Raw genomic sequence first — 15,852 nt, 5'->3', positions numbered from 1 at the left:
TCACCTTCCAACAGGACAATCACCTAAATCACAAAGCCAAGACAACGCAGGAGTGGCTTTGGGACAAGTCTCTGAATGTCGTTGAGAGGCCCAGCCAGATCCCGGACTTGAACTAACATTTCCGGAGAGACCTGAAAATAGCTGTGCAGCTACGCTCCTTATCCAACCTGACAGAGCTTGAGAGGATCTGCAGAGAGGAATGAGAGAAACTCCCCAAATACAGGTCGGCCAAGATTGTAGCGTCATACTCAAGAAGATTCAGCTGTAATCGCTGCCAAAGGTGCTTCAACAAAGTACTGAGTAAAGGGTCTGAATAGTTATGTAAATGTCATATTGATTTTTGTTTTTGCTTTGTCATTATGGGCTATTGTGTGTAGATTGATAAAGAAAAATATTTGTGTACATTTTAGAATAACGTTATGTGGAAAAGTCAAGGAGTCTGAATACTGTGCACGGTGTACCAGTACCGAGTTGATGTGCAGGGTTACGAGGTAGTTGAGGTAAAAAGGGTAAATGCAGATAGCTACCCGGACTATTTGGTTGACTATTTAGCAGTCTTATGGCTTGGGGGTAGAAGCTGTTCAGGGTCCTGTTGGTTCCAGACTTGGTGTATCGGTACCGCTTGCCATACGGTAGCCGAGAGAACAGTGAATGACTTTGGGTGGCTTGTGTCTTTCCACATTTGTAGAGCCTTCCTCTGACACCGCCTGGTATAGAGGTTCTGGATGGCAGGGAGCTTGGCCCCAATGATGTACTGGGCTGTACACACTTCTCTCTGTATCACCTTGCGGTCAGATTCCAAACAGTTGGAATCTAACCTTACGGGGAGGCCTCCTTTGTGGTGCACTCTTCACAACATTGTTGGTATGTCTGGACCATGATCGGTCCTTAATGACGTGGACACCAAGGAACTTTTTTTTTTATACTCTGTTTATTCAGTTTTACACACCAGACAACAAAAAACTATATAAATAATATACTCAACTAGAAAAAATACAAATAAAAAAGATTAGCTATAAAGATACCGTACTTTAGACAAGTTAAACACACCGGGCAGTAGGCTACAAAGGTTAAAGGGCATCTGTAGTACAGGGACAGAGCGGACACCTCACCTTTGATCTTGTAAACAGACAAGGGATAGGCGTGGAGAAATGCAACCACTCACACTCAGATAGTCATGGCCACAAACCAACCATCCACTGAACCAAAAATAAAGTTTAAAATGCTTTATTAAAAAATGTTTTTTTGTAAGCATAAACAAAATAGAAAACGGGGCAAAACAAGCTCACATTTTAGTGTTTTACAGGGCAAGATGAACAAGGCATCCAGAAGTCACATTAATCATATTAATTCCCAGAAACCTGACAGTTTTTGTGACGGCCCCAAAACACATGATACGGTGTGGCTGGTTCCGTTTTACATCGGACACAGGATCAAAATCAGAGAATGTTTTCCCCCGAACCAGTGGATCCGGTGAACCACCTTGAATTGAATGAGGCTAGTGCTAAAAGAGGAGTCTTTAAAGGCACAAAAGAAGGGTTCTGTAAGTCATTAATGATTTGCATATACATGAGAATTTGCGCCCCTAGGAAGCTAGTTTAGCTCAAAGGTGCTCTCTCTAGCTGTATTCGCAGGCCTAGGGGGAAATTCAGGTGTGTTAGCTCTGACAAAGTTCCTAGTCTGGAGATGGGGGGAAAAGTGGGATTGGGGGAGGTTGAACTTTTCCTGTAGCTGAGCAAAAGAGGCAAATGTATCATCAAATAATATTTGGGCCAGTGAGGAGAGGCCTAGTGAGTGGCAGATGCGAAAAGCTCCATTATTTAAAGATGTAGGGGAAAAAAAATTCTGATTGTTTGGGCTTGATAGAGAAAAGCCTCAGAGGCTAAAGGCTAAACGGAACTGATTCCAAATTTTAAGGGACTCCTTTAGTATTGGGTTGACACACTTTTTGCCTAGGGACACTGGGAGAGACGAGCACAACACACAAGAAAGTGCTCCAGACTCCATCTGGACCCAGAGTGGTCTAGGGCCAGTAGGATCAGTCTATAGTCAGCACAAAATGGCTCTGAAATTTGCAGCCCAATAGTATGCCTGAACATTTGGGCGAGCTAAACCACCCAATGCATTAGGTTTCTGTAAATGTTTTCTACCAATCCGTGGTACCTTGCCATCCCAAATAAAATACATGAATGTTTGATCCAGTGAATTAAAAAAAGATTTTGGAATAAAGATGGTCAAACATTCATTTTAATGACATTAATCATTCCAATAAGGGAAAGAGGTAGCGAATTCCAAAAAGTTAAAGATGGTTTCAAACTGTCTGCTAGAGCAACAAGGTTTTCCTTAAACAAATTTTAACATTTCCTTGTTACTTTAACTCCCAAGTAGGTGAATTGATCCCAGACAATCCTAAACTGAAAGCTTTTAAAAGAGCACTTTATAGCAGCCTTATTTACAGGAAAAAGCTCACTCTTGCCTAGAGTCAGCTTGTACCCTGAGATTGATCCAAACTTTTTAAGAACAGACAAGACACGTGGCAATGAGGTATCAGGGTTGGAGATAAAAAGGAAGTTGTCAGCATATAGAGACTTTCTGCTCTAAGCCCGTCTTGATTATACCTTGAACGGCATCATTAGAGCGCAGTGCGACGGTGAGGGGCTCGATTACCAAAGCAAACTACAAGGGGGAGAGTGGACAAACCCGTCTGGATCAAGAGTGCAAGGGAAAATAGTCAGAGGAAAAGTTGATAGCCCGTACCGAAGCCATAGGAGAAAAATAAAGAATCTTTATCCATGCAATGAATTTGGAGGCAAAGTCAAATCTATAAAGGGCAGATGTTAGGTAGTCCCACTCAACGCGGTCAAAAGCTTTTTCCTCATCGAGTGAGACCACCACCTCCGGCTCCCCCGACGCTGGGAATTACAGTATATTCAAATGCCTATTTCTCACAAAGCCAGTCTGGTCAAGGTGTATTACTTTGTGCAGCAAGCCTTCCATACGGATGGCTAAGAGCATGGCTAAGATTTTGTAATCACAATTTAAAAGCGAGACTGGGCGATAGGATCCACATTCCAGGCGGTCTTTGTTTTTCATTTAATAGTAATGAAATTGAAGCCTGATGAGACTAGGCAGTAGCTTTGATGTATTAAGGCACTCTGCAAATAATCGAGACAAGAATGGGCTAAGCAGACCAGAAAACGTCCTGTAAAATTAGTCTGGAAATCCGTACGGACCCGGGGGTTTACCATTTTTCATTGCGGACACTGCTGTTTATGTAATTTTTACAGGGACAGTGCACGTTAATCAACGTTGCAATCTCCTCAGGTGTAAATTCTTCTAAACAGTCGTGGGAGTCTGTATCAATTGAAGGCATATTCAGACCATTAAAGAATGAATCAATCAGCAAATGGTTTTGAGGAGATTCAGAGGTGTATAGCGCAGAGTAAAATTGTTTGAATGGATCATTCATCTCTTTATGTATAACTGTGGTGGCACCAGACAGGGTCCTTATTTGTGGGATTAAATGTGAGGCCTCAGATTTACGGATTTGATGTGCAAGAAGTTTACTGGCCTTGCCGCCTTGTTCATAGACTCTGTATACATACACTCTCGCAAGAGTAATTATTCAGCTTGCCTGGTAGAAAGCTAATCAAATTCAGATTGGAGTAGTTGGCGCTCTTTATGTAGATCAGAGGAAGGTTCTGTAGAATACTTCTCATCCAATGTAGCTATGGCTTCGCTCAGGTCTCGAAGCCGCTGAGAGCGAGCTTTGTTTTTGTTGGCTGTATAAGAAATACTTTGGCCACGTAGGTATGCTTTGAGAGACTCCCATATGGTAGAGCAGGACATACAGTTGAAGTCGGAAGTTTGCATACACCTTAGCCAACTACATTTAAACTCAGTTATTCACAATTCCTGACAATTGATCATAGTAACAATTCCCTGTCTTAGGTCAGTTTGGATCACCACTTTATTTTAAGAATGTGAAATGTCAGAATAATAGTAGAGTGGATTTATTTCAGCTTTTATTTCTTTCATCACATTCCCAGTGGGTCAGAAGTTTACATACTCTCAATTAGTATTTGGTAGCATTGCCTTTAAATTGTTTGTATCACTTGGGTCAAATGTTTTGGGTAGCGTTTTGGGTAGCCTTCCACAAGCTTCCCACAATAAGTTGGGTGAATTTTGGCCTGTTCCTCCTGACAGAGTTGGTGTAACTGAGTCAAGTTTGTAGGCCTCTTTGCTCGCACACACTTTTTCAGTTCTGCCCACAAATGTTCTTTAGGACTGAGGTCAGGGCTTTGTGATGGCCACTCCCAATACCTTGACTTCGTTGTCCGTAAGCCCGTCCGTTTTCTTTCCTCATGAAGCCATCTATTTTGTGAAGTGCAACAGTCCCTCCTGCAGCAAAGCACCCCCACAACATGATGCTGCCACCCCCGTGCTTCACGGTTGGGATGGTGTTTTCGGCTTGCAAGACTCCCCCTTTTTCCTCCAAACATAACGATGGTCATTATGGCCAAACACTTCTATTTTTGTTTCATCAGACCAGAGGACATTTCTCCAGAAAGTAACATCTTTGTCCCCATGTGCAGTTGCAAACCGTAGTCTGGCTTTTTTATGGTGGTTTTGGAGCAGAGGCTTCTTCCTTGCTGAGCGGCCTTTCAGGTTATGTCGACATAGGACTCGTTTTACTGTGGCTATAGATACTTTTGTACCTATTTCCTCCAGCATGTTCACACGGTCCTTTGCTGTTGTTCAGGGATTGATTTGCACTTTTCGCACAAAAGTACGTTCATCTCTAGGAGACCGAACGCGTCTCCTTCCTGAGCGGTATGACGGCTGCGTGGTCCCATGGTGTTTATACTTGTGTACTATTGTTTGTACAGATGAACGTGGTACCTTCAGGCATTTGGAAATTGCCTCCAAGAATGAACCAAAATTGAATGAGGTCTTTGCTGATTTCTTTTGATTTTCCCATGATGTCAAGCAAAGAGGAACTTAGTTTGAAGGTAGGCCTTGAAATATATCCACAGGTAAACCTCCAAATGACTCAAATGATGTCAATTAGCCTATCAGAAGCTTCTAAAGCCATGACATTTTCTGAAATTTTCCAAGCTGTTTAAAGGCACAGTCAACTTAGTGTATGTAAACTTCTGACACAGAGAAATAATTGGTCTGTCAACAATTGTTGGAAAAATGACTTGTCATGCACAAAGTAGATGTCCTAACCAACTTGCCAAAACTATAGTTTGGTTTGTTCACAAGAAATTCATGAAGTGGTTGAAACACTTATGTTGGAGTCATTAAAACTAGTTTATGTCAACTTCCTACTTCAACTGTACCTGGCGTTTTATTACTTTCTAGGAATAAGGTGATTTCAGTAGAAATGAAATTGACAAACTCCTTAGCTGAGAGTAAAAGGGGGTTAAAACGCCATTGATAAAACAGGAGGTCGCTGGGGAAAATCTAGTTCAAGCATTCACGGTGAAGGGTCAGAAGTAAAAATACTCTCATAAGTACACCTCCAAAGGCAGAAGTTTTTTGTCCAAAAATAAGTAATCAGTGTGGGAGCATGTTTGATGAACATGAGAAAAAAAGGAATATTGTCTATCTGTAGGGTGTAGGAAACACCAGGCCTCAAACATATCATATTTCTGAAGAAATTATTGAATAAGTAGGGCACATTTAGATAGGCCTGTAGTTCTTCGTGAGAACTTGTCAAGAACTGGGGACATTGTACAGTTGACCCCCCCCCCCCCCCCCCCCCCTAAAATCAACAAATGGGAATCAAAATTGGGTTTAGCAGAAAAAAATAATAAATTAAACTTGTCATCCCAATTGGGAGCATAATGACGAGCCAAAACAAGAGGGGTAGAAAACAGTTTACCGGTTACTATGACGTATCGTCCCTAAGGACGATAATGGCAGCACCAAAATGGCAGCACCTCTTGATTTACTATGAAAGTTAGAGTGGAACACTTGTCCAACCCAGTCCCTACGCATCCTAAAGTGCTCACCAGTCCTCAAGTGAGTCTCTTGTAGAAATGCAACATTTGCGTTCAAACCCTTTAAGTGTGTCCGCACCCTCTTACGCTTCACAGGGTTGTTAGCCCCTTTGATGTTCCACGAAATGTACCTGATCGTATTATTTCGGCCACCCTGAGCACTCCCGTTATACAACCCTGTGATTAGAGCATAGAGTGGAAAAGCAATGAATACCCAAAAACCCCAGAATAACTTGTCTTAAAAAAACAACTAAAAAAACAATGATAACATTAGAACTGAACAATTGAACCTCCTTCCTCCCCACAACCATCTCCCCCGATCCCAAACAATTCCTCCCCAAATGAGGTATAAGCCTAAATAGAACATGTTCTTGGCACAGTATGTCTGTGAGAGTGCGGTGTTAAACCCAAACCCACAGTCCCGCTCTTTAAAGTTGTGTTTTGTGTTAGTGGATCAAGCAGCAAAAAGAGAAAAAAAGAGAGTGCAAAAGTACCACTTGTAGACAATATGTCAATATGTAATTATATATAATTATATTCCCAGTCTTATAACAGGCATTGAGAGAGAAAATAAGTTAAATGTATCAAGGCTCCCAACCAAAAACCTAATTTCATGTAGGCAAATCGTAGTAAGACGATTAAAAAATTATAATTGTCTGGTTGGACAATAAGACAACTTCCAGGCAAGACCCCAAAAAATGTGTGTGCAACGTTGAAAGTTTGCTGGGCATAAATGACATTCAAAACCTTTAAAATTGAAGCGAAGACCCCCAAAAACGTGTAGCCTCAAAACATTTTCTGTTTACTGGGTCGGTATAAACGGATGCGGTGAACCAATAACCAAAAATATTTTGAGTCACTGAGGCTCTATGTAAACAAACCAAATAGGTGAATGAGACAGTCTGGAAACAAAGGACTAAAGTAAAACATTAATACAATGAAATTAATATGACTGAATGATTGTAAGGCAAGCACACTAGATGATATCAAATGAGCTTGAGTGGGCTCGCCAACTCCCCAACTGTACAAGAATAGTACTTTTTCACTAAACATAGTTGTACCACAGGTGGGCTACTTACTTACTATCCACAGTTTGCAAGCAACAGTTGCTGATCTATGGGCAAATTCAAGACTTCTTGATGTGACGTTGAATGTGAGCCATACCCTCATCCGGAGAATCAAATGTGTAGTCTTTACCATCGTGAGAAAGCAATAGACCGGCCGGGAATCGCAGTCCATACTTCACACCTGGATGGTCCTGTAGTAGGCCTGCCCGAAACTGCGCGCTGCCTGGAAACAGTGGGGGAGTAGTCCCTCCAACCACTCTGACATCGATGCAAATGCAATTGAAAATCACATCAAACACATATCAAAACATTAGTATGCTTTTAAAACTCAGTTAGGCTAAATTTTATGACCTCACCGTGATGATCAATTTGAAGAAAAAGTTCAACAACTGTTTGAAACTGAGTGGAAAACATTGTAATTGTGGATGTTCTTTGAAAGCCAAACGCAATGAAATGGACAGCGCTTTCTCAGGTGATTATTAATTCAAAGTGTTTAACCTCTCTGGGATATGTGGGACGCTAGCGTCTGGGATATACGTTCATTAAATTACACATGCAAGATAGCAAATTAAAGCTACACTTGTGAATCCAGCCAACACGTCAGGTTTCAAAAAGGTTATTCGGCGAAAGCAAACGATCCCATTATCTGAGGATAGCACCTCCGTAAACAAAAGAGAGAAAGCATATTTCAACTCTGCAGGCGCGACACAAAACGCAGAAAAAATATATATAATTCATGCCTTTGACGAGCTGCTTTTGTTGGCACTCCAATATGTCCCATAAACATCACAAATGGTCATTTTGTTCCATTAATTCCGTCGATATATATCCAAAATGTCAATTTATTTTGCGTTTGATCCAGAAAAACACTGGTTCCAACTTGAGCAACGTGACTACAAAATATCTCAAAAGTTACCTGTAAACTTTGCCAAAACATTTCAAACTACTTTTGTAATACAACTTTTAGGTATTTTTTTACTTAAAAAATAGATTAAATTGAAGACGGGATGATCTGTGTTCAATACAGGAAGAAAACAATCTGAAGCATGCTTTCTGGTCACGTGCCTCTATCTAACAGTACAATTCAAGTGACCCTCGTTCAAGATGGCCATACTTCTTCATTACACAAAGGAATAACCTCAACCATTTTCTAAAGACTGTTGACATCCAGTGGAAGCGATAGGAACTGCAAGAAGGTCCCTTAGAAATCTGGATTCCCAACGAAATGACCATTGAAAAGAGAGTGACCCCCAAAAAATACAAATTAAATAAATCTGAATGGTTTGTCCTCGGGGATTCGCCTGCTAAATGACTTCTGTTATACTCGCATACATGATTCAAACAGTTTTAGAAACTTCAGTTTTCTATCCAAATATACTAATAATATGCATATCTTCTGTGGATGAGTAGCAGGCAGTTGAATTTGGGCATGCATTTCATCAGGACGTGAAAATACTGCCCCCTGTCACCAAGAAGTTAAGACAATGCATGTAGAACCTACCAGCTCTGTCTCACGCCAGAATTAGATGTTTATCCATGTTTCTCAAATGTCAAATTCCCACAATGACAAAGCAAAAACGGGTTTTTAGAAATGTTTGGATTTATTTTAATTTTTTTTGAAATCGCATTTACATCAGTATTCATACCATTTACTCAGTACTTTGTTGAAGCAGCTTTGGCAGCAATTTACAGCCTCGAGTCTTCTTGGGTATGATGCTACAAGCTTAGCACACCTGTATTTGGGGAGTTTCTCCTATTTTTCTCTGCAGATTCTCTCAAGCTCTGTCAGGTTGGATGGGGAGTGTCGATGCACAACTATTTTCAGGTCTCTCCAGAGATGATTGATCAGGTTCAAGTCCGGTCTCTGGCTGGGCCACTCTAGGGCATTCAGAGACCTGTCCCGAAGCCACTTCTGCATTGTCTTGGCTGTATGCTTAGGGTCATTGTCCTGTTGGAAGGTGATCCTTCACCCCAGTCTGAGGTCCTGAGCACTATAGAGCAGGATTTCCTCAAGGATCTCTCTGTACTTTTCTCCGTTCATCTTTCCCTTGATCCTGACTAATCTCCCACTACCCGCTGCTGAAAATCATCCCCACAGCATGATGCTGCACCACCATGCTTCACCGTAGGAATGATGTTGGCCAGATGATGAGCGGTGCCTGGTTTCATCAGACGTGATGCTTTGCATTCAGGCCAAAGAGTTACATTTTGGTTTCGTCAGACGAATTTCACCAAGGTCAGTCCCCTGGTCCTGATTGGTTCAGATCACCCCCACTTCTTAACGCAGATGGAACCGGTGTTCATGGGACCCTAAAGGTGAACCTGTTGCAGTCAACACAAGACTTGGTTGGGCACTGAAAGGGCCTTCTAACTTCCTGTCCAATTCCGGCAAGGAACAACAGTGCCTGTTCAGATGACCTCAATCGTCTATGAATGACAGGTGCTTCCTTTTGGCACAACCTGCAGCCTCTTTTATGCCACATTCGCCTTGCAGCTACATGTGTGCGATCATAAGGATTGTAATGAGGATTTGCTACAGATGGTGGAACATGCCTTCTAAGTCGACAATTGCCTGCACAGCCTCCCTGAATACCAGGAAGCACGCCAGCTGGTGAACAAGTCAAGGACTCTGCTTGCCACAGAAGGATTTGAGATCAGCCAATGGGCGAGTAATATCCCAGCTGTTGAGCATCTCCCTAAAGAAGCAAGATCTGTGAGCACAGAACTGTGGCTCCCCCAAGACCATGTGGACCCTGAAGAGCCCGCGTTAGGACTCCGATGGCACTGCCCTACAGACACATTGGGGTACAACGGGTGGAGCTGATGCCCACCATGAGGACGCAGACCTCCCTTCGTAGAAAGAAAGATGGAGGCTTTTAATAAGTTTGAATTAGTTACACTAATTCTGGTGTGGATGGATAAAAGCCCAGTAGATTTTAATTTAGAATCCTCTAAATGTAATTTGATTTACCAGAACCTTTTATTGATGTACATGTTTTTTCATTTTGAGATTCCAGTGAATTATTTTTGTTTCCTTTCATGTGTTCTACCAATTATTATTGGAGTATTCACCATGGCAACCAATTGTTAGTATAGAAATTGATCTTATTTCTCAGTTCGGTTGGCTTTTGTGGAGATCAGACCGTTAATTTGCAGGGATATTTGTGCATTTTTTAAACAAATGTAAGTCAGAACAAATACTTATTTCACTTTTATAATATTCCTGTTGCTGCTGTTATCTGTAAATACAAGATATTTGTATGTAGAGGAGTAACTTTCTTCACCAGTTCTACTATTTTGTACAATTGGAATTAGCCTTCCAGTTGTTGTTACTGTAATGTTAATTCTCCTGAGAGGAATTATGGTGTTATTTTTCTCTTATTGTAAATTGTGTAGAGATTTCTGACATTAATATAATATTGTTTATTGGATTTACATTGTATGTAGTAATTTTTTTATTTATTTTATCCTGTTTCCCTCTGTACACAGACTACATGTATACTCTGTTGCATCATTAAAATCCTTGACTGGGCTTCTGTGTCTGTCATCACTCTTTGACCAAAGTGCATTCCTATATCTGTTTACTCCCAGTGGCTTATCCACTCATTCGAGTGCACCAGCCATCTAGCTAAGGATTTTTGTGATTATTTGTCAGTGTTTCGGACAACAGTCCCATAACTTTGGTGCAGTACAACTTCATCAGCATGCTGGCAAACCTGCTACCGTAATGGCTATTCAAACATACTAGCACTGAGCTGCTGCTAACTGGAAACGGTTTGCTCTGTTGATCAAACATGGTGTGTCTTAATAGCCACGTACCAGTGTGTCTGCTGCCGGTGTTCCATATCTCCAGTAATCACGGGAGAGCCCAGTGATTTTAAAAGTTAGGAACTAGTGTTTACCAGGCAGATCGTGATTTTTATACACTAAACAAAAATATAAACGCAACATGTAACAATTTCAAAGATTTCACGGAGTTGCAGTTCATATAAGGAAAGCAGTCAATTTAAATAAATTCAATAGGCCCTAATCTGTCTTTCACATGGCTGCGAATATAGATATGCATCGGTTGGTTAGTTGTTGTAGACAAGGACGCGTGGAGCGCAGAAAAATCGCCTCAATTAGCCTTGCTGACTAGCTAGCTGGCTAACTAATTTAGTTATCGATATCGATTTGATGCAGTCAAGACAGACACTACCAGATGAGATTATAGATAACCTATAGCAGCAACAACTCTTAACTTTTACGAGTCAGTTTGGCTACTTTCTCTCTTTCTCCGTCCATGTCGGACACACCTGCTCCCCTTGTTCCCCTCCCCCACTTGTCTGTGCTGAAACAACAAGCAGAGAGCAAGTCCCCATTTGAAGTTGCACAAAAATATTTTCTTTAATGCATGTGTTTTGACTATCCGGATATCCAAAAACATTCCTGATATTATTCTAATAATGTTTAACCTATTGTATATGTTTCCTGTATGACTAGATAGCCACCCAGATAGCAGTCCTGATAGCCAAGGTGGCTCGTCTGGACTGTCCCCGCCAGTGGCCAGAGCTGATACCCATCCTGCTTGAGTCAGTGAAGGGTCAGGATGGGCTGCAGCAGCACAGGGCTCTACTCACCTTCTACCACGTCACCAAGACCCTGGCCTCCAAGCGCCTGGCCCAGGACAAACGACTGTTTCAAGACGTAAGGACGCCCGTCGCAACATCTCTTTCACTCTCCACTTTCCCTTTTTCTTTACTTTCCCTTTTTATTTTTTCCTCTCTTTGTGAGTCTAAAAACTTGCCTTCAGAAAGTATTCACACCCCTTAACTTTTTCCACATTTTTGTGTTACAGCCTGATTTAAAATGGATTAAATAGAGATTTTGTGTCACTGGCCTACCCACAATAATGTCAAAATGAAATATTTATAAATTAATTAAAAATGGCAATCTGAAATGTCTCTAGTCAATAAGTATTCAACCCCTTTGTTATGGCAAGCCTTATGACTACATCTATGTAACCCACACATACAATTATCTGCAAGGTACCTCAGTCGAGCATTGGATTTCAAACACAGATTCAACCACAAAGACCAGGGAGGTTTTCCAATGCTTCGCAAAGAAGAGCACCTAGATGGATAAAAATAAAAAGCGGACATTGAATATCCCTTTGCGCATGGTGAAGTTATTAATTACACTTTGGATGATGTATCAATTCTAGAGGTAGACCGATTTATGATTTTTCAATGCCGATAGCGATACCGATTATTGGAGGACCCAAAAAAAGCCCATACCGATTAATCGGCCGTTTTCTTTTTTTTCTTCCTTTTTTGTAATAATGACAATTAAAACAATACTGAATGAACACTTATTTTAACTTAATATAATACATCAATAAAATCTATTTAGCCTCGGTAAATGATGAAACATGTTCGATTTGGTTTAAATAATGCAAAAACAAAGTGTTGGAGAAGAAAGTAAAATATGTGCTATGTAAGAAAGCTAACATTTCAGTTCCTTGCTCAGAACATGAACATATGAAAGCTGGTGGTTCCTTTTAACATGAGTCTTCAATATTCCCAGGTAAGAAGTTTTAGGTTGTAGTTATTATAGGAATTATTGGACTATTTCCCTCTATACCATTTGTATTTCATTAACCTTTGAATATTGGATGTTCTTATAGGCACTTTAGTATTGCCAGTGTCTAACAGTTTAGCTTTCGTCCCTCTCCTCGCTCCTCCCTGGGCTCGAACCAGCAACACAACGACAGCCACCATCAAAGCAGCGTTACCCATGCAGGGCAAGGGGAACACCTACTAGAAGGTTCAGAGCGAGTGACTTTTGAAACGCTATTAGCGCGCGCTAACTAGCTAGCCATTTCACTTCAGTTACACCAGCTTCATCTCAGGAGTTGATAGGTTTGAAGTCATAAACAGCGCAATGCTTGACGCACAACGAAGAGCTGCTGGCAAAACGCACAAAAGTGCTGTTTGAATGAATGTTTACGCGCCTGCTTCTGCCTACCACCGCTTAGTCAGATACTTGTATGCTCAGTCAGATTATATGCAACGCAGGACACGCCAGATAATATCTAGTAATATCATCAACCATGTGTAGTTAACTAGTGATTATGATTGTTTTTAATGAATTTAATGAATTTAATGCTAGCCTAGCAACTTACCTTGGCTTACTGCATTCGCGTAACAGGCAGTCTCCTAGTGGAGTGCAACGAGAGAGAGGCAGGTCGTTATTGCGTAGGACTAGTTAACTGTAAGGCTGCAAGATTGGATCCCCTGAGCTGACAAGGTGAAATCTGTCGTTCTGCCCCTGAACGAGGCAGTTAACTCACTGTTCCTAGGCCGTCATTGAAAATAAGAATGTGTTCTTAACTGACCTGCTTAGTTAAATAAAGGTATAAAAAAATATTTTAAAATCGACAAATAGGCGCCCAAAAATACCGATTTCCCGATTGTTATGAAAACTTGAAATCGGTCTTAATTAATCAGCCATTAATTAATCGGCCGACCTCTCATCAATACACCCAGTCACTACAAAGATACAGGCTTGCGGTGTACCAGGATGTACCAACCCTGTTGTGGTTCGGGAGAACATGGCTTAAAGGTCAAACTCTCCCATGTGAGTCTCTCTCTTTTTCTGTATCGCTCTATACACTGGAGTTGTTTACGAAGATGACATTGAATGTTCCTGAGTGGCCTAGTTACAGTTTTGACTTAAATCAGCTTTTAAATCTTTACCGCGACATTGGAATGGCAGTCCAGTTATGATCAACGACGAACTTGACGGCACTTGAAGAATTTTAAAATGAATGTGCAAATATTGTACCATCCAGGTGTGCAAAGCTCTTAGAGACTTACCCAGAAAGACTCACAGCTTTAATCGCTGCTAAAGGTGAATCTAACATGTATTGACTTCGGGGTGTGAATACTTATGTAAATTAGATATTTCTGTTTCGTTTTCAGTCAATTTGCTCAATTTTCTAAAAACATGTTTTCACTTTGTGGGTTATTGTGTGTAGTGATACATGAGGGAAAAAAAAAACATTTAATGCATTTTTAATTTAGGCTGTAACACAACAAAATGTGGATTAAGTCAAGGGGTATGAATATTTCTAAGGGCACTGTATTTCTCTCGTGCATTCATTCTCTGTAGTTCTCAATTTTATTTCCTTCCTCCACCTGCCCGGTCCCTGCTGCTCTCTTCCTCGGTTTGATACACGTGCTGTGCCAGCCTTGGCCTCTGGGAGTCTCTGTTTAGCTGTGTGCTGACTTCTCTGCAGTGTGTGTGTGTACAGATGCTCAGACTCTGAAGTAACAACATTTCCCCTCCATGTTTTTTAAAGACGATAAGTCCTCAGCATATAAAATTATACAAAATACATCAAGCGTGGGGTCAGACTGTGGGCTGTGTGGGCAGTCTTTCAGAGACTCATTAAACTGAGATTTTTAATGATGTAGGAAGTGATGATGATTTCAGTACTAAATGGCCCATCAACAAACACAGCTATCCTCCGCACAACCCAGTGTCAACGCGGTGGCTCATAGAAAACACCAAGAAACAGACAAAAAACTAGTCCATGGCATTGGGCAACCAGAGCTCCACATTCATCGATAATGAATCGTATCCAATTTCAATTTCCCCTGTGAATTTTTTCACCTTTGTAGGGCTGGTCCATATGGCCAAAGTATTATATCATATTTATAAAAATAAAATGGAAATTTGTTTGATATTTTATGTTGTGAAATAATAACAAAAATGTAAACGCAACATGAAACAACTTCAACGATTTTACTGAGTTACGGTCCATGAGGAAATCAGTCGATTTAAATAAATAAATGATGCCCTAATCTATGGATTTCACAACACTGGGAATACAGATATGTGTCTGGTCACAGATACATTCAAAATGTGTGTCACAGTGGGCCTCAGGATCTCATCATGGTATTTCTATTTATTGAAATTGCCATTGATAAAATGCATTTTAGTTCGTTGTCCGTAGCTTATGCCTGCCCGTACCGTAACCTCACTGCCACACTGCTACATTGGGCACTCTGTTCACAACGTTGACATCCACAAACTGCTCGCCCACACAACGCCGTACACGTGGTCTGAGGTTGTGAGGCCGGTTGGACGTACTGCCAAATTTTATAAAATGACGTTTGAGGCGGCTTATGGTAGAGAAATGAACGTTACATTCTCTGGTAACAGCTCTGGTAGACATTTCTGCAGCCAGCATGCCAATTGCGCATTCCTTCAACTTGAGACATTGTGGCATTGTGTTGTGACAAAAACGCACATTTTAGAGTTGCCTTTTATTGGCCCCGGCACAAGATGTACCTGTGTAATGATCATGCTGTTGAATCAGCTTCTTGATATGCCACACCTGTCAGGTGGAAGGATTATCTTTGCAAATGAGAAATGCTCACTAACAGGGATGTAAATACATTTGTGAAAAATTTGAGAAATAAGCTTTTTGTGTGTTTGGAACATGTTTTATTTCAGCTCATGAAACATGGGAGTAACACTTTACTCCCAGGTGTGTCAGTTCTCCCAGACAGGTTGGACGGACTGATAAACACGCACCAGGGTTTCAGTTAGGAAAATGTGTCGCTGAATATTTGACTGGCATCGTTTGAGAAATTTATGGGACCCATATGGTGTCCACTCACAGTGCTCAGAATGACAGAAATCCCATTTAGATTATGGTAATTCGTATTAATACAAGTCAAGGATGCAATGATGTGCGGTCCTTCTTACTGAATTCTGATGTGCACTTT

General features: G+C 41.0%; 1 protein-coding gene across 1 annotated transcript in view; it reads left to right on the top strand.

Moving 5' to 3' along the window:
- ipo11 (importin 11) overlaps window positions 1-15,852 on the top strand; it is a 232,990-nt gene that overhangs the window by 22,065 nt on the left and 195,073 nt on the right. The window contains exon 5 of the mRNA XM_031806455.1: window positions 11,558-11,761. Coding sequence (XP_031662315.1) covers window positions 11,558-11,761 — 204 coding nt within the window. The remainder of the gene's footprint in view (window positions 1-11,557; window positions 11,762-15,852) is intronic.

The sequence above is a fragment of the Oncorhynchus kisutch genome, linkage group LG3 (assembly GCF_002021735.2).
Source record: "Oncorhynchus kisutch isolate 150728-3 linkage group LG3, Okis_V2, whole genome shotgun sequence".
Taxonomy (NCBI): Eukaryota; Metazoa; Chordata; class Actinopteri; order Salmoniformes; family Salmonidae; genus Oncorhynchus; species Oncorhynchus kisutch.
Note: the sequence above shows the minus strand (reverse complement) of the source record. Positions and strands in the feature narration are given on the sequence as shown.